The sequence below is a fragment of the Glossina fuscipes genome, unplaced genomic scaffold (genome assembly GCF_014805625.2).
Source record: "Glossina fuscipes isolate IAEA_lab_2018 unplaced genomic scaffold, Yale_Gfus_2 121, whole genome shotgun sequence".
NCBI lineage: Eukaryota > Metazoa > Arthropoda > Insecta > Diptera > Glossinidae > Glossina > Glossina fuscipes.
In genome coordinates this window covers 5,354,646-5,375,001 of record NW_023998464.1, presented here as the reverse complement: position 1 = coordinate 5,375,001, position 20,356 = coordinate 5,354,646, and the positions used below count along the sequence as shown (strand labels likewise).

The following is a 20,356-nucleotide window of genomic DNA, read 5'->3' as shown; positions in this document are numbered from 1 at the left end:
TACAAAATCGCATAAAATTATTTTAAGCGTCCTTTCCTCCATTTCCTCTTAAACTATTGTACACTATGTTGTAATAAAAAATCTCGGAATGCCGAAAAGCCACAAAAAATATTGGGACGCTCTCTTGTAACCGCCTACCGACTTATGATGTTGCAGTGTTGCTCATTGTACGGTTGCGGAGAAACCGGTTTGGTTCTCTTAGTGTTGATCGCAAACTCTTCACAACTCAAATTTATTTTGTATATTACTTGTCATTATTGTAAGTCTGGGATGTATAAATTCTGAGGTTTATGAATGTAGCTAGAATGCGTTGTGTTTGCTATGCTTAAAGTATATGTGTTTTAATTAAGGATAAGTTCACATGGGAAACGAACTCATAGCCGTTTCTGTAACTCTTATTGCTCTTAACTGCAAAACATGCTTATAAATTTCATGGTAAAATTTGGTTGTGATGATTCGTAGAAGATTCGAATTATTTTCGTTGCATACACATGAGCTGCATATTACGTTCCTTCTAGTGATCGACACTTAAGAGCTAAATATTTACGTAATAATAGCCGTTAGTAGGAGAAACTTAACTTTGTTTGAAGTTTTGAGTTTGATTGTATGAAAACGCATCAAAGCTATTAAAAAATTCAAATATTTAGAAAGTAAGTTGTTTGTTGCTGCGTTAACCTCAGGCAATATTAGCATAACAAGCAAAGCCTAGTTAGTGCGAAGTTTATCTTCATTAAGTCATGTAAACTATTATTATTTTCGAATTTGTGTTATATTTTGTTTACAAATCAACTAACATTTAGGCCCATTCACATAGATATCATATAAACGTGTGTATGTTACATGGGCACACATTTACAATACTGGTGCAGAGGTGCAGTGCATTCGTACCCACTTATTCAGAGTACTAGGGCACATGCAATTAAAATGTATGTCAGTAAACATGATTGAATGACATGATAAACTCCACAATACTATTGTTTGTGTTTCCGAATATTGACTAGTAAATCTAGTAGTATGCTAAACAGATGCCTTACATATCCCGGCTGCTGTTTTAAAGCAACGTAAAGGAAACGGAAGTAAACGTAAAGTGTTATCACCAACGTAAGCTTTATCTTTAACCATTAGAAACTTGACATTTCCTTACGTTACTGTTCAATACATTAGAGCGTAGAGAAAACTACAACAGTAACAATTGAGATAAACACAATCGGCAATTGTAAGGCGTTGTAATACCAGTTGCAGTAATCCAGTTATCGTTTCACTCATTGTCCATATTATTATCATCGTTATCATCATCAACATTATCATCATGAGTTTTATCTTCATTATCGGCATTGGATTGCTCTTCTTCAAAAATCTTCTTCTTGCAATCGTAGACTACTACGTTATACAGAATCTAAGAAACTTACTTATTAATGTTCAAGTATAAAGTATGTAGTGTGTACATGTATGGACATGTATATGTATGTGCTATTCTCTCCAAAAAAATGATGAATTGATATGCCAACATAAGGCATGTTAATATCAATTTCCTTCAAACTACTGCGCTCTGTGTGTACGAGAACTACATACTTAATGCTGTGCGCTGCAGATACATCATAAGTGGAACTGTGTTGGAATGTCACAGATTCATCTGTAACATGCTTATATATGCCTATCGACACATACTTTTGCACATATGCATAAAACTATTTAAATAGATGATATGATCACTGGGATTCATGCAACACCGGCAGCAGCAAGGCAGCTGCAAACATTTTCCACATCATTAGTTATGCAGAGAGTAACAGAAGTTTAGACATAGGCATACACGTACGTACGACGGCAGTTATCAACATTCTCGAGTTGCTGGCTGACATTGTACAAATATGGGTATACGCTCACACCTACACACATACAGACAATCTTAAATACATAAGAGTTAAGTGCATAAACAATACGCAAATCAGTTGGAGAAACCAAAAGAATGTATAAATGCACTCATCTCTGAGTTGTCCCTCCTTTTATAAGATTATTTTTACCGATAATGTGCAAATTTCCTAGTATACAGCTATATTCGTGCGAGTATAGCTGTATATATATAATGTTTATCTATGTTTGCATATATATTTGCGTGTATATGCATATGTGTATATATATAGTACGTACATTTTTGTAAGAAGCATATACATATTTTGTATAGAGATATACATAGTAGTCCGTTGACTAATCATTCCCATCACCCTTGCTCTGTTTCATATTGAAGTTTGCTGTCAGTGGAGTAGTCAGCAACGATATTGATAAGTTAAGGAGGGACCCTTCTTTTCTGGAGGATGTAATATATATAGTGCAGCTGAGCGGGCGTGTGTGCTTTGCGCTACCAACAAAGCAGCACACTTTAAGGCCAAGTTTTAAAATTCGCTAGCTCTCTGCCATGATCTTTAGGAATATATTTTCCATGAGGGATTTGTCGTACTCCCTTCAAACACATTTTACTAACTCTGTTTTCTTTCTCTCTTCATTTCTTAAGTACATCACCGTTGTATGCTTTAAACGCGTTCCATTTGCATTTCCTATATGTAACCGCTTGCGCTTTTCTCTGTGTTGTTTATCCATACGTGTCTTGTCTACAGTAGTCTATTAAATCATTAGGATAGATGTTTAAGGTGTACTTTTTTCTTTTTTTTTTTTATTATTATTATTATTATTATTTTAATTTTAGACTAATGAATTGAATTCTTAGACTAAAAAAAAGACATTGAGCACTAGCAACACAGGCTATCGGCACTTTTTTTTTTTTTTTTTTTTTTTTTTTATTTCTCCTTCCCTTAGCTGCTCAGCATATGTTTTAGTAAAAAATTTCAATATTCTTTATTGCATTATTTAGTTGCAGTGAAGGTCGCGTCATGTCATCCGATACCAAGGGTTGTGTGGATCGCAATGAATGTCTGGATTTGCCCTGTCTAAACGGCGCCACATGTATAAATCTTGAGCCTCGTTTACGTTATCGCTGCATATGTCCTGAAGGTTATTGGGGCGAAAACTGTGAACTTGTGCAAGAAGGGCAAAGATTAAAGCTAAGCATGGGAGCGTTGGGTGCCATATTTGTGTGTCTTATTATCATACTGAGTAAGTAAACAAAAATAAACAAAAAAAAATTTTTTTTTAATAAAAAATTGCGGAAAGCAACGGCAAAATTATGTCAAACGCTTCTACGATTGTTTAAGTTCTCCAAAATCTTTTACAGAAATTTTATTAAAATGATGTTTGCGTTTATTTAAGCCAAACAATTATATGAGAGCTTCGATTGAAATTTATTATAATAATTTTTTGAAATTTTTTTGTCCCACATATTTTGAAAATTTTCTCAGAGAAAATTAGAAAGTATATATAAAATTATTTTTGAATAATATTTTTTTTTTTTAGATCAAGTTTTATGCAATTTTTTTCTTCAGCCATTGTTAATATTCGGGTTTTAAATAAGTAAATTTACAAAGGAAATTGTTCACCACAAGCTTTATGTGTGCATTCTCTCTGTGTATTTTTTGAGCACTGGCTTGTGTTCAAAGCAACATTTTTTGAAATTTATTTATCTTCGCTCACATTTTTGCTCCAGTCACGATTACTTCCATGAATTTTGAAACTTACTAACACTATTTTGAAATTTTAACTTGGCGTGCGAAGAAATAATATTTTTTTTTTTCTATGTTGCTACGTAATATAAATTAAAAGTAGGCGCCTTACGCACCTTACTTTGACTATCTGAGGATACGATGGTTCTCTTTGCCGAGGTTTTTGATCAACATTTGTAATTGCAATGACTTTACTTCTGAAATAATTCGTAACAGTCTATTTACATATAGTGTATTTCGGTGATAATTGGTACTTTTGGAATGTCAGCTGAAATCAGGAAAAAATTAAAATTTCATCACATAAAGAATATCAGATGAAACGAAGAAAATGTCTTAACTTCATTGAAATTCATAAGTCTGTGTCTGTTAAATTCGTGAAAACAGACCAAAATAAACGAATTAAGACACCCGCAGCAATTAAGAAGAAAGAGAAATGATTGCATAAAAATGATGCATGCGCAACATATATTATCTAGAAGTATTGCAGACGACGGCCAAAAGCATATATTCCATGCTTTATAAATGATCAGTTTTTCGTTTTGCAATTTCTCTTCAAAAAAGAAAAAAAAAAATGTGTTTATATTTTTATTTAATCATTTAGGCCGAAAATACAAAATACTTGCTTGCTTCGGTCACTTCTCGCGCAATAACTAACACTCGCTTAAAGAGTATAAATAAGAAGAGCAAAAGTAAGAACTAATAGGCATTTTGGTAGATAGGCGAAATGATGATTACTCCAAAATGCGTAAATTACATTTGAAGAAATTAGGCAGTTTTAACGCGCGTTTACTTATTCACATACGGCGAGGCTTAATTAACACTTGAGTAACCTTTTACTGAAGTTTGCTTTATGCGCGTATTCATTGGCAAAGTGTCCAGATTAAGTGTACGTGCCTGATAAGCACTCTGTTTGCTTTTCGGCTTAATTCTTCCAATCGATCATTGACAAAACCACTGTAAACGACCTCGTTATAAACGCCTTATAAAATACACTAAGCAACAACGTAACAAGTAAGAAAATTATATAGAATCATGACCGATTCTTTTATACCCATCACCGTTACCCTATAAAAGGCAATATAAAATAAATATTTGTGTCGTATAGGCGTGTGGGTATCCTAGGTGAGTTCTTTCAAAAGCTTAGGTCACTTTCAAATTCATTTGCAAATTCGTTGGCGATATCTTCATTTTCGTTAACGAAAGAATCTTTACGCAATTAGGCAGACAAACAGATGGACGGACGGACATGTTTAGGTTCATTCCAAACTTAAAGCTCACCAAGCATTTGTACAACTTCGAGGGTTTTTGAAGCTTGTTTCTGCACGTTATAAAAGTAGGGCAACGAAAAATAAATAAAACTATATATTGGGTAGGCATCGGCAATTTTTCTATCAAAGTTGAAGTCGATAGCTTGATTTTTGCGGGCAGGCAAATTTTTATAAGATACATTACATAGATGGACAAACGGCTAGACGGACAGATGGACATGCTTAAATAGGTTCAAAATTTGATATTGATCGGGAATATATATACACGTCTCCGTAGCTTCCTTCTGGGCTGTGTTGCAAACGTTTTGTCAAAATGAATACAACTCTTATCGTTCGGTGGCGGGTATAAAAAGTGTTAGTTAAGCAAACACAGAGAAGATTCCCTTTTTTGTAATACGCACATATTTCTGATCGACCCAAAAATGCCAATCGCCCTGTCCTCCTTCTGCTTTCTTTTGTCGCCAGTTTTTGCAAGACAATAGTAAAGTTAAAACAACACATCCACAATAGACATAGAGGTACAGTTTCGTTATTAATCTCATAATATCAGCCCTATGTGTAAGACCGCGAAATATTTGAATGGTTTAGTAATTATTAATAGCGTTCTTTTGCGAAAAGAACACTTACTGTTTTGTTTTATAGGCAGAATCACTCCCTCAATCCCTGTGTCCGTCTGTCCAGGCATATTCTTTTCTTTAACCTACAGGTCACAGTTTTTGAGATATTTTATAAAATTTGGTTCACCGACGTGTTTTGGCCCAAGAACATGCGTTATTGAAAATAGTTCCGATCGGACCACTTTCTTGACCACTTCCCATATAAGGCCTTATCTTGAGAAGCCGTTATATAAACAACCCTGTGATGTGAAATGATGCAGGGCATTTAATGGCAGCTGTGGCCCACTTTAAAGGTTTCACACATTTTTTTAATATTTTTATAGCAATTTTTGGAGTTAATATTTTTTTCCTTATTTACCATTATTTAGTCGCACTGCGCTACAAGTGATTTGGTTTCTGTTTCCTTTATCATTTCGTTTCCGTTATTCATTTTATTACATTACTTATATGCATTTTTATTATTATTAAATCAAAGCGATCCAGTCTTTTTATAAATTTTTAATGCATCATTTTTATAATAATAACAATAATAACAATAACAATAATACTTAATGCAATGATGTTACTGCTGTCGTTTTACACTCATCCGAGTTTGGATGAACTGTAAAAAATAATTTGACGTAAAATTGTCACACTGTTATTTTTTCTCTTTTAAAACTTGCATTATTATTATTTACGGATAATACTTTAAAAAAAATTTGCGTTTAGTTTTATCGCAGCAGGTGCTGGAGAATGTTGCAATAATAATTTTAGAATTTTACAGTATAAGTTCTGGGTTATGTTTGTATTTTGTGTTTGGATTTTTGCCAAAATTTTACTTTTGCAAACTTAGTAATAAGTTCATCTTCATTTTATATATAATTTGTTAGAATATTGTGTGAGCACAAAAGGTGTTCCAAAATGAGTTTGAAGTTTCGCGCTTTAAAAAATAAACTATTTTTACTTCACATCTCTGCTGCGGTATTCATTGCAAAATTTACGTTCAAGTAATGAGCTAAAAGTGCAATATGACAGATAATAATGCAATGAAGACAAATTCTTTGTTGTATTATTCTTCAAAGACTTCTCCTGTATGTGTAAGATCAGTCGAAAAGGTATAAAAGATTATAATCAAATGACGATTATATCGCCATTAAACTTTTGTTTTGTAATAGAATACTTCTTGTTGTCTTCAAAACGAAACTGAGAATGATGTGCTTTTTTCAATGGAATTACGCGTATAAAGCCAATTAAATTATACAACCTTTTTTAACATAGTTCATAAGCTCGTAAACTATTCTCGCTGACAACCGCTTTTTACATAACAACTGCATTTAATTCAAAAACGTACACTCAATGATCATCCGCATCAGTTTTCCACGGTCTCTCCATGTGCATATAATTTGCATATAATGACCCCAACACTAGCTCTTCGTCCTTCTGCGAGTAATCCTCTTCGAGCTTTCTACTTTGTTGTTATTTAGTTTTTTTCTCCTTCTGTTTACACCGTACCAATTACATATTAAAGCAACATTTGTTTTTATTACGATTGCAACTAACATATACTGTTATCTTTGCTATCTTTGCGGTATCTCAAAACGTTTTTGCTAATTTACTAAAGGGTTGTACTGAAATCAAATTTAGCCTCCTGCCATTGGACACAAAAAATACTTATTACTATCAAGGTGAGAACCAAATAAGATTTTCTTACGCTGCTGATGTGTAAATATTGGGAATGTTCTAAACTTCTCATAACTTGCACATAAAGCGATACAATAACCATAGATGATGTTGTCTTTCCATTGTAGAGTATGACATTTACGATGAAGTAAACAATTCTAAAACTTCTTTAATAGCAATGGTATTGACTGTAGCTTCATTACACTGCAAATCTCGTGTTGGTCAAAATATCTGTTTTGTCGTCATTATTTTTATGTCTCCCAAAGGTCTCCAAATTACTTGAGTACCGGCTGCCGTAGCAAATATCTGAAATGATTGAAAAAAATCTACGTTAATATACTGGATCCAACGCAGCAATGTGAAATTATTTCCTGATATCAATTTATCTCATCTTCGTTGAATAAAACAACGATGAGTTACATAAGTGGCTTTTTGTAAGTACGTTGTTCAAGTTATTCAGCTTTTGATTATGAGGTCTTATATCAACATCAGTTGGTTTAATGAAAAGGGCTTGTGCCCCTACAGCCGGTAAAGCCTCATTACTACTCTTTCGTGCCAGGAGATGAAAAAATAAAACAGACTTTCGGCTGATATGACAAAAATATATGTTTAGAGATAAAAGACTATTTCCATGTTGGATCCCAAATAAGCGGGCGACAAAAAGAAATGAGATGCGTTCATTGCTCGAAAGCAGTAACACAAAAATTCGGTTGCGGTGTCTCATCAAATTCATTTATACAGTAATACCATACCAGCCCGCACTGGAAACTTTTGCATATAACCGCAAAGTCAAATGTCGCTATCCTAGGCCCTGGTTGCTAACATTAACAACCTATAAAATTTGCTTCATATCACATTAAAAGCAGCGGCCGTAGTTAAAAATGTTAATGAAGTTCGAGTGATGTTGCCTTGCCTCGGGATAACTGAGCTGCTGGTTAGATTTTGCTCATCAGCACATGCTTCGATATGGTACCATTGACACTAACGGTCTTGAGGGACGCATATTTCCAATCTTAGGTCCCTATGGTAAGAATATGTTGAAATTTCAAACTCTTCCACAGTTTCCCGATTTTACTGTTAATAAGTGATAAGACCGCAGCACTGTCTTTGAGGAGTTGCATAGGGATTTAATGGCTACTTAAACATTTACATCTTCGTTGTAACAATGCCAAGTACCGTCTTGAGCAGTCAAATTTAATTTTAAATTGATAGAAGGCAGCCCATGCTTTCCGGTTTTGTTTACAATTCTTTCATATAATGGAAAGAAGAGGCTGTAGAACAATTTTCGCATTCAAGGCATCATTGCATTTATATGAAAGAAGTAGTCCAGCGCAAGCAAAAGTATACCATTTCTTATTTGGAACGTTTCGAGAAATATTAAAATGTCAAGTCTTTGTGTTCATTGGGCTTTTGCCTTTCCCCTAGAGAGAGTTTACTAAAATATTATAAAAGCTCCTTCATTAAATTTTTTTGCATTTTTGAAGAATTGCTTAACTGAATTAACATATCTTAAGTAAAAGATTAAAAAAATATGTTAGTAAAAAACTTTTCATGTTCTTACTGCTACTGTTGTAGTTATTCAATATTATTGTTTCGTAACCGCGATTAACTTCAACTTGCAATGTAATCATAGAGCGGTAATAAAGCTACAAACGATAAGTTGAAAAAGGCCACAATACTTACTTCAAAATGAAAGCAGCGAAAAATTTTCTTTACCAATATATCCATTAAGATATTATTGCCTCGCGTTTTTTCTTCGCTCTAGCCGTCGCTGTGCTTCTTTTTTATCTTTCTTTTAGTTTTGTGGCATCGTGAATCTAACCTCGTCCACTTATGCAATGCGAAGCTGTTGGTTGCTATAGATTACTTTGTTAGCTGTTCGTTATAAAACAGTCAGATAAGAGGTTCGAAAGTTTCTGTAAATTGCCAACGATTATGTAAGCGTTAAGCCACAATGGTATTTTGTAGGGGAATAGAAAAAAAAAAGCAGAATAAAAAACGAACAAAAAAGAAATTACATAAAATGAACCATTCCGAAGAAAGAGATTCAAATTATTCATGTTGACAAGGAAAGATGATATAAGCTAATAGAAACAGGGTTTCTATGCATTAAACCTTAGCTTTACCGATTTTTCCCCTTTTTACACTTATTTTATAGGATCAACTCTAAAATAAGAATGAAAATTTCTGCCGTTGTACCAACTGTAGTGTATGACAAACAAAGTTAATTTTTTTTGGAAATCGGAATGTTCTCAGTTTATGCTGTCCATTGTAGGTGTTTATTTTGGCTGATTTGATCCATTTTGGACACCTAGTGACCCTACAGGATTTCTAATGTTTTTCCTAAATTTGAAGGCGATGTCTAAGACTTTGCGACCAAGTGAAATTTTTAAAGACATTGCACGGACGGATAGACGGACATGCTTGGATTGATACAGATTTCGATGCTGAATAGAATCTCTAAAACACCTTGTCATGTCGAATACAGCTCCATCATTCAAGGCTCTTTACATCCGAAAATTTGATATTCTGAAAAAATTTGGTTTTAATAGCGAACTCTTTTTTTTGAAAAAAAAAAGAAACGCAAACGCCTTCCTGTTATCACAATGTCTTACTGCATCTAATTTAATCAATCGAATAATTGTGTTTACTTTATTTAACTCGCCTTACCCTAATTATTCAACAATGTAAGCGTCATGCTGTTTGCTCTTGCACCCTCTTATAAAATTCTAGTCATTGCTCTCATATTTGTGCTGTATAATCGTAAACGTAAAACCATTAAAAAGAAACGTAATGGGCCGGAGAAGGATGTACGTGAAACGGTAATTAGTTACGATGACGAGGGTGGAGGTGAAGATGATATGACTGCGTTTGATATAACGCCCTTACAAATACCCATTGGACAGGGTGGCGTGGGCAACAACATGCCACCGGACATAGCGGCCTGTAAAGTACCGATTATATGTATGCAATTACTATAACATTTATTTTCTAAGAAAATGCGAATGATTGGTTTTCCTTATGCTATTTACTGTAGATCCTGTTGTTACGTTATTGCCGGGACAAGAATTAAATGTTGGTTACTTAATGGAAGAACGTAAGAAACGCATTGATAAGGACGCGAACGCACCGCCATTTGACGATTTAAGAAATTTTACTTACGAAGGAAGCGGCAGTATAGCGGAATCGCTAAGTTCATTGGCTTCAGGTAAAAGGTTTCTATGAACGGTTTTTAAACATTTAAGCGCAACGCGAAAGAATAGTGAAGCACTTCTTTTTGTGTTTTTTTGCTTTTCTTTTTTTCTTTCTTCTTCGTTCATTCAATTCGTGATCTGTCTAGGTACTGACGACGAGAATCAAGACTTTAATTACTTACAAAAGTGGGGTCCCCGTTTCGATGCTTTGGCAACGTTATATATGCAGGAAAAGAGTAAAACAACAAAACCAACAAACGACGATAAACCAAACGAAACCAGTGTATCATAAAATTAGGTTAATTTCTCTATATTTTGCCCTTTTGCTCTCTTCCATTTTTAACATTCTAAACATTGTATATGCATACACAAACAAATTCTACATATATGCATACTTACAAACACCCCAACGATTGGAGATAAGGTCACCGGCAAGTGTTGTTAAAAAAAAAATTTTTATTTTTTTTTTTTTTTTTTTTTTGTGAATACTTTGTTTTGTGAATATTTGCCATAAAAACAAACAAGCAGCCTAACGACATGACTTCTTTACGTGAAAGCAGGAAAGTGAAGTATATCAGTGTGGTAAAGGGAGAGAAAGGTTTACATTGCAATTAAGGCCAGTGGAACAGAGAACAAGAGAAATTTAACACTTTAGTCTGTACGAATGCACGCTGGCGCTTATGCTGATGCTGATGGTTATGATGACGGCAATGGTGATGATGACGATGATGATGGTGTTGATGAAAAAATCATAGCTTCTAAAAATGTCATAAAACAAAACTGGGACATAAGCTTGAAAGCAGAAGGCAAGATTAATAGACGAAATCCCTTAACGGAATATGCCTTTGAGTTATAAATTGACGTGAAGTTCAGAAGGCATTGATCAAAAGAATAACATATATATATATATATATATATATATATATGTATGTTCACGTAAAATGTATATGTATATGTAATACACATGTGTAGTTCCATTGAATTTTAAAAAATTCTATTAAAGGAAACCTGTGGAATAATTAGTGAAAAAAAAGAAAGAGACAAAAAACCTGGCAAAGAGCCAACAATCAAATGCGACTAGACCTTCGCACATAACCGCAAAAAGGCTGAAACACATTCCGATACATACAAAGAACGAACTAAAGTATACTTTCTGTAAATTATAATTTGTAAATATTAGTAAATAAAAGTAAATCTAAGTTATATTGCGAAAGAAAAGCGAAGAAAGAAAAAAACAAGTGAAAAGAAAACTATGACATTTTATTTAAAATTATTATCTATGTATAATCTAAACAAACACTAGTAGTTGAATATAATTATAATAATAATAATGATAATAATAATAACAACAACAACATGGAATTTATTATTATTATAAACTTACATAACTTAAAAATAAAGTCATCAGAAAATAGTAAAAGGAAAACTTGATTGCATTTATTAGTCTCTTCAACTAAAACAATGAAAAAAATGCATATAAATTTCATAATAATATCAATAATAATATAATTAAAAAAAAAAAAAAAAAACAATAACAATAAACAGTTACATCAAGAAAATTAAAAACCAAAAAAAATTTGTTAGTAGTTAGCTTATAAGTATGTAAGACATTCTTTTTTTAAAATGAAAGACGATTAGAAAACAAGGACAGAAAAATTCTATGCGACTAAAGAAAATATTAAATAAAAAGAAAAATATATAATTTTAAAAAATATTACAAAAAAGAAAAAATGAAATGGAAAGGTGTTTAAATTTACCCGGCAATGCAGGTAAGCAATGCTAAAGAGATACTGTCTTCATAATACTTTTAACCTCGCTTTTGTTTTCCTACTCTCTGTTTACTCTTTTTAACAGAGTAGCTGACATTTTGCGTTTTTCTTTACATTTTTTCGTTATTGAAGCATTTTATGCATAACGAGTTACTCCGTTGTATTAAGGTTTCAACTTTTCACTTTTCTTCATGAGAATTTAATGAGCCTTGTTAGCAAGTAAACACTTATCGTTTTTCGTCTTTATTACTTTCAGATATTCAGGTATGCTCTCAGTCAACGACGGTGTGTTAAGTTTGGCGAAAGCCTCCAACGTTCAGCAACGCACAAGAAGGTCCTATAAACCCATCTAGCTTTTGATCAGCTTGAAATCGATTTATTCACGTTAGCCTGTCTACCTTTCGGGAACACTCACACGTTGATCTATGCGGTAAACTTGACTGCAAGTTTTCCCTTTTTCAACTACATTTCAAATAAGCATGAAAAAGCAATTATATTAATTAATAGTAAACAATAGGCAAAGATCCTGAGAGCATATGAAATATGGTATCCAAAAACTTATTTGCCATCAGCAAAGTTCAAAGTTACACAAGCGATTAGCAGTATACAAGCATTCCTTTTAAGCCGCAAGTCGTTTTTTCTTTCTTTCTTTTTTTTACGTTTATGACACTTGGCCTTTCGTAAGGTCTCCTTATCTCTGCAAAAGTCTTATTATATAGATTAACATAAATGGTGACACGAATATCACAGATTTTCCTTTCTTTTATTGTCGTTAAATATTACATGACTTTTAACAAAAACTTGCTTAGGCATACGATTTTTTACTTATTTCACCCAATTAACAACAACAATTAATCTCCCACATGCACACTTCAAATAGTCAAGAAGAAAAATTATTTTAGTTTCCTTTCCTTCGCTTTTTGCAGTTCCGCGTTCAGTTACAAGAAATGATTTAAATTTATTGAGACAGTTTTGAATTTTCAAATTTTGTTAGATGTTTCGTTTCAAGGAGCGATCTTATGTTTTTTGAATGTTATACCTTGGTGTACTTTGAGCTACTTTGAGTTGATGGCTGTTTATGCTTAATGCTAGTAGACAAGAATGTGCCTTTTATACTTACCAGGTGCAACAAAGATACTAAAATGAATTGGTCGTGAGCATCTATACATTCGTTCTTAAATGTGTTTGTGCTAGGTTACAAACGAAGGCGGCATATTTGCGTTCTATTTGTGTGAAAAATGTTATGCGGTGTTTACGATCTCAATTAGCTCAAACACTTTAAATTTTGAGTTATTTAACACTATATCATGGATTTCTTTAATCATATGGGCTGTTGCGACATCATCATCCTACCAGTCTCCAGTCTAAGCAGAAAGAACGAATTAATTTTAAGAAATTCAACTGGGATGATACATTCATTCCTACGCCCTTCTATTTTTTGGCATGTGTTTTGAAGAACGTGATTTGTCTTTGCTCTCAAAAAAGACTTCAGTTTCGCCCATCATTCCAAACCAAAATCTTTTCTTGAACCTTTTCTTGACCCCGCAAAAAGTCAATAATATTTGGGGGCCAGATCTGGAGGGTGCAGTAGCTGAGGAAGCAATTCAAAGCGTAATTCATTCAATTTAACCACCGTTTACATCTATTTCTCAGACGGGGCATTGTCTACGTACAACATTATTTTTTTTTGCATGTGAGAACGAGTTTTTTTGATTTCTAAACTCGGTCGGTTCAATAATGCCATGCAATATTCGCTATTGACCCTTTGTTTCTTTTCGAGCTAGTCGATGAATAAAATACCATAACCGTAGCAAAGGACGAACGCCACGCGGACGCGATGATACTATGCGTATGGTTGAATGCCTTCGTAAACCAAGCAGAAGCGCTGACATGGAAGGCTTTGTTCATAGGATATCATATGAAAATCTAATATTAGCTGGTAATTGCAATGTGTTATTATGTATCTAAATTATCGAAGCACACAAGACTGGCATGATGCTTCCTCATAGTTGATACTGAGCTATAAAAGTCGTGCAGTGCTCTCTTAATTCTGATAGTTTAATTGAATATTTTCCGCAGTTCGGCATTATAACTGGTAATTCTTCTCTGCACCTGGACCCGGGTAACCATATGGACATAAAGACTCAATCAATTCAAAACCTTAATAATAGAGTCGACCTCGCGAACAGCGTGTCGTTTCAGGTCTAATACTGTTATTGACGATAATGTGAGCACCAAATTTCGTAACTTGGTTATTCTAAATATCATTTAAGCACTGACCCCTGTACTATATTATATTAGCGCAACTTCCATGTTTTGGGACTGATAGAAATTCACTCCTACAGCTTGTGTCAAATTTTGTTTAGTATCGTCATAAATGATCTGCTTACAGGTTATCTTGGCATTCCTTTGCATGCTGACGTCATGTACATTTTCCGCATACATTTACAAATGACGGATCAACAAAGATGTGGATCGGAACGCACCTTCGTCTAGTAGAAATAATTTAAAGCCAAAGTTATAAGCCAAGGTATAATGTATAATCCCCATCATTTGGCTTGTTGACTAATGCGAAGAGAAAGTTTGCTCACATTGTGCCATATCTCGAGCTTAAAATTAACTTTGTTGCTCCGAACACTATATTAATTTTACAATAATGCAATTGAGCTGAGCTGTTTTCATTATCGCCAGAGTGAGAAGAATGCTCTTAGGAAGATAGCGAGATGAAAGCGTTGCAGAGGTAACAATAGAGTTTGGTTTAGAGGATGGTTGGACGTTATATAATTTTTGGATAAGCATAAGTTCAGAGACCTGAGATAGGTTGGAGGGTATTAGTAGGATCAATAGTTCGGAATTAGAGGCTTTGTATTACAAGAGGAGGTAACGATCTACGGATTTAACGTCTTTTTAATTGGTACCGAGATAGCAGTCTCAGTATTGGTTCCCATGATTGTCGATGAAGTTACTCCAGACAACTTTAAGAGGCTCTCTAGAGTAATTGAAAAATTATTATTTGGATAAGCGCAAATACCGTCCGAGAGAGGGAGTAAATTTGAGGCTTAAGAAGTCAGATAAAGGTCCGAGTTTGAGTAAATTTTTAAGAGAGATGGTAGAGTAATTTTCATGTTCACTGAAACCCGAGGAGATCAAAACAACCCCACGAGTTGCACAATACTCCGATGGAATATAGACGATATAAGTTTTGTTAAGCGAAGCGCTGGTGGCAAGAAAATTTTCCGTAGCCGTGGCAATTACGATCTCACAATTTTACTAAAATTTGTTGCGAAAGGGAAAAAAATGAAAACGCAATGGAAAACCAACTGCCTTGACAACATCTACCATACACGAGACTTATGGCTCCCAATTGAAACTAAATTGACATTATTTATATGGTTTGTTGTTTGAGTGAAATCGTATGATACCTTGACTATGTTTCTCGAAATAAACCGAAAAGTACGATATGTTCGCAACAAACCGAAATATTATAGGACAAATGAAAAATTCAAGACAATTTCCCATACGACTCTCCCGATACACTTCAAGATTAGGTACTTGATATTTATAATGACCTTTGAAGGATGGGCGTATGTTCATTTTGTTTGATGTATGTTTTTTGCTTGCAGGAAAGTTTTAAAGACACCATAAAATTTATGTATTTTTGATCAGCATCAAATTTTAGGTCGATGTAAGCATGTGCGTTTGCCTGTTTGTTTGTCTGCCTGTGTTCTTTAGTCTTTTTTACGTTAACGGTCACGGGTATAAACGATTCGGTCACAACCAAATAGAGTTTTTACTTACTGGTTGTTCGTTACTTCTAAACCACAAAGGATACTATGAAAAAAATGTACGCACATAATCCATGGGTGATCCCACAGTACCTGCAGAAAAAATGAAAAAAATCAGCCATGTCTGCTTGCCGGTAGAGAACATCGAAATTTAATTTTTTTTCTATTTTTCTTTTTCCGAAGGTATGAAAGACTCGATTAAAGCTGAATGTAACTTCTGTATGTATTCGTAATAAGATTATTCGTAGACGTATTCTGAGATTTTTTTTGCGAAAGACTTCCGTTCGTAAAATCCAAAGCAGGATATTGAACCTACTGCTGTCAGACTACAGATATCTAATGCCGCAAAGCTGCTTTTTAATAGCACTAAGAGATACGGAATTATTTGTCAGTGACGTCGAGACGTCACTCATCTTACAATTGAGGTTACGGCTTTCGCTCCATTGTTATCCATGATTTCAACAGCTAAGAATCGGATGTCTCTCCTTACACAATGTGAAGTACTTTGTAAGATCATATGACTGCAATCGCAATTTGGCAATGTTATTATTGCGTCTTGACTAGATTAATTTAGATCGGTAATCGAATAATGTATGTATGATTTTAACATTAGCATTATTTAACATCCTACTCTTGTAAAACTGTTCCATAGCAGCTTTTTGCGTATCACATTAGTCATTATGAATAATTAATTAGTAAAATTAAAGTGAATTGAACTTTATTGTACTCTAAATCTACCTCGGAAGCACCTTAAAACTTATCTGTCTCTCATTAATTAGCTGACTAATTAATAGTACATTTCTAATCTACAGTAGTTGCGTTTACACTCAGCCACTTCTCCAAAGACATTGCTGTATCTTTCGTATAGTTTGCGTTTCCATCAATCCAATAACTGAACTGCGTTCAATTTCGCAATTATACTGTGACATTCAAGTTAAATTGCTCGCGTATATCGAATATTAGAAATATTTTTTTTCTAAATTTGTGGCGCTATGAGAGACATTTGTGTGCGCGCTTGATTTTGTGCGATACAAACAGTATTTTTCCCCGATTTTGTTCCGTTAAAATTTGTTTGGGAAATGGAATGAGATGAAACTTGAATCTGCCCTTATGGGCCAGAAACAGTCGATCAATAGGGTGAACATCTTGTGACAGATGACCCAAGCCGGAAGAAATCCTGCTAAAATCGGTTTAAAAATCAAGGTAATGTAACAGTTTTCTTCAATTATCTTGAGTTCGAGAATTTTTTTGAAGGCGAGGAAATAGATTTGGAATCATAAATAGATTTTAAAAAGAAAAAATCCGCCTGAGTGGCCGAGTAGTTCAAATCTTAAGTGCGGTACTTGCACTTGGCGTATGAGCCAATCTTCGCGCTCACTGGTGTACAAGTCCTACAGAGTCGCTTAAATAATTCTACAAACAGCTTTCATTTATAATATTTGTGCTGGTCGCTATCTATTTTAAAAACTATTTCAAGGTGATATTTAAAATACACCTTCACCAAGTGATAGGGTAAGCATCTGACCATTATGATAGCACGTTTCGAGTTTGTTTTCTAAAATTTTGACTAGAGCAGTAGTAGAATGTGTGTGAAACTTATTCAAAGATTCCACGATATGTGCGAATCTTTATTTAGGATATAATCATGTTTTGAAATTCCTACATTGGAATCGCACCAATAACAAATAAGCAGATATTACTAGTAATGTATATTATAATTATCGCTTATTCAGATCTAAGAACTATTACATAAACAAAACCAATTGAAGTCACAACTGAAATAATTGAAAAATAATTATTTCCAATTGAACCAATTCAATCTTTACTGTGGTTTAGGATCGATTGCTAAATGCCCCCCATTATATATTGCGTGATAAGACCGTTTCGTTAATTACCTAAGCTAGATCCTGTTGCAAAGGAAGCTCAACAAATGCTCCCATTCCAGTCAAATTTTGCCCATTTTTTGGCGCACCCAACAACCGTTGAAACAATAATTTTCTTTTACTTAATTACCTTTTCAAACCAAGGCGTTCTACGGAGGGTTGTAGTAAAAACGGCCCTGCACTTCCAATAATTTTCATTTTTAAGCCCACATGTCAAAAGATGGACAGACACACTTAATTGTACCGATCGGTACCGATTGGGGATCAAATGCTCGTAATGTAAAAAAGGAACTTCCACTTCAACTCCTTCCGGGTATTGTAAACATCCCCACAATGTTCATACACTCCTGTAAATACTGCAAATACTGTAGGGCGTAATCACCAAAGTATGAAAATTTTCATTTAAAAACCAACGTTTTTAAGCTGGTTTGTTTTAGGGGAGAACACAGTGCCACACACCCACACAAGCATAAGTAATTGCGGAACTTAAATGACACTTGGATGCCATAGTTAAGCATTAAAATTGTTGTCTTTTTAATAGAACTACAGACACAGCTTCAATCGGTTTATTCCTTCAATAAAAAAAAAGAAATTTCGAGAAAAAAACTCAATCAATTATCAAGTGCCAAAAACATATCATCGCCGTCATCAGTGTGCAAGTAAACGTTAATACACTTTTGTCTCACTTATTAGGAATACTCTCCTGCTCTTACTCTACTCTGGTTAGCAAAGCGTAGAAATGTGTTTGTTCAGGTGTAATAATCGAGTTATGTGGGAACGAAACACAAATTAAATTGACCGGCTTCGGATGTGAACTGTTATGAATTGTCGTTGCTTTAATGAAAACCTTTACTTTTCAATTGAACTGAAGCGTGCGAGAAAGTGGAGCTCTCAACAATTAATGATAACATCGACACGTGCGTTCAGTTTCGGTCATAACACTAGAAAATCAGTATATAGCGATGCGTGGGATTTTTAACCGATTTAACAAAAATTATTCATTTGATAGCGGCGTAGACGGTTTTCATACATTGTTTGATAATTGTTTTGAAATGGCTTTCTAGTGCCGTCTTTTGGAGTTGATAGAGATGTCCGGAAAGATTGTGCTCTTGACAAGCACTTATGTTTTTTATAAATACGTATGTGCCATACTGACGCGGAATGAATGTTACATAAGTCTAATAGTTAGAACGCCTAGAAATAGATATAAGCAGCAGAGACAACAAATTTTGCCCACCAAGAAGTGAAGAGAGGGGGAGGGAATGTTCTATCTATTGATCATTATGATTGCTTGTTGTCTGGAATCACCATTACTCTTCTCAGAAAAGAATAATCCCCAAAATTTTTTTCCCTTTGGTCCACCTTTGTTCAAGAACCAGTAATATTCGTCATTTTACCCTCGAATCTTAATCAAATTTTTGTCTTAGATTCTTTCATATTAAGTATCCATGCCCATTAGAAAGTAACCCAATGTGTACATTTAAGCATAGGTATACTTGACCAAAGCGCTTATCGAAGAAAATTTACTTCTACTTCTTCTTTTGTTTCATTGTCCACTTTTGATGTGAAATTTGAGATTACAGTTGAAAACTCACCACTGCGCGTAGAAGGACAAATTGACCTTCGATTTTTTTTCTCGCTGCCATCATATTCTTATTAAATTGAAATTCCTTATATCTTGTACAGTTAGGGAGAAAGCAAAGGTAAAAGTTCTTCTTCTTCGTCTTATTCGCTGCGCTACGTGTGCAACGTGAACACGAATCTCTTTGTGTGAACATTACAAGAGTTGACGGCTAGCTTTTGATGAAAATCTGCTCAAAGACAGGCGGAAAGACTGCTCAGCCGCCCTTGTGATTTTCTCGGATTCTCAAAAATACCGAGATAAGTAAATCGGGTAGGATGCTGTCATTTAGAAAATTGCTCAACCGTAGGATTTAAAATATCGTATGTTGTTAATATTTTGCTCAAGATTTTCGATTTTTCGTAAATTCCAACGATAACACGGGCAATATTAACGTCTTAAGCTTGTCGATATAAATTGTAGCTTGTAAGCAATTAATATACGTACGGGCTGAATTGAAAGCTCTTTTGCAGTCAACATGTCAATATACAAGATTTCTTTCTTCATATCAGGGCAATACAGCTATAATCCTTTCAAATGGCATTTTGCTAAACTTGATTTCCGGCGACAGTTGACCAAGACATTGCATTCTGAGAACTAAATATCGGATCTAAGTTAGTTGGTAGCACCATTCGGTGTCACACTTATGTAAAATCGAATGCAAATCATGAACTGTTTGATGCTTTTATTCATCAGAGAACGACTTGAATACCAACTTTTCATAGAGTCACAAACGGGTTATAACTCGAGGTGTTGGAGGAGTGCATTGTTTAGTTCAATTTTTCTTCGACATGTATGTACAACATCAAACATGTATACGTTGAAATGCTTGTGCAGTGCTCCCCGGGGGGATAAATTTTAAAATATACGTTGAAGTGCATGTGTATTTATTTAATTTCAACAAATTATTCATTTATCCATAAAAGATGATTTATTTATTCATCTCTTT

At 34.2% G+C, this 20,356-nt stretch overlaps 1 protein-coding gene across 4 annotated transcripts in view; it reads left to right on the top strand.

Annotated features, from left to right (window-relative positions):
- Positions 1-10,962, top strand: part of LOC119640662 (putative neural-cadherin 2) — a 317,900-nt gene extending 306,938 nt beyond the window's left edge. For 3 of the 4 annotated variants that reach the window (XM_038038857.1, XM_038038858.1, XM_038038855.1), the window contains 4 exons: positions 2,867-3,108; positions 9,889-10,119; positions 10,193-10,363; positions 10,496-10,663. In XM_038038857.1, the coding sequence (XP_037894785.1) occupies positions 2,867-3,108; positions 9,889-10,119; positions 10,193-10,363; positions 10,496-10,641 (790 nt within the window). In that variant the 3' untranslated portion in view covers positions 10,642-10,663. Of the gene's footprint in view, positions 1-2,866; positions 3,109-9,888; positions 10,120-10,192; positions 10,364-10,495; positions 10,664-10,877 lie in introns of those variants that run through there. The other variant, XM_038038856.1, reaches the window with a different exon arrangement.
- Positions 10,963-20,356: the final 9,394 nt, after the last annotated feature.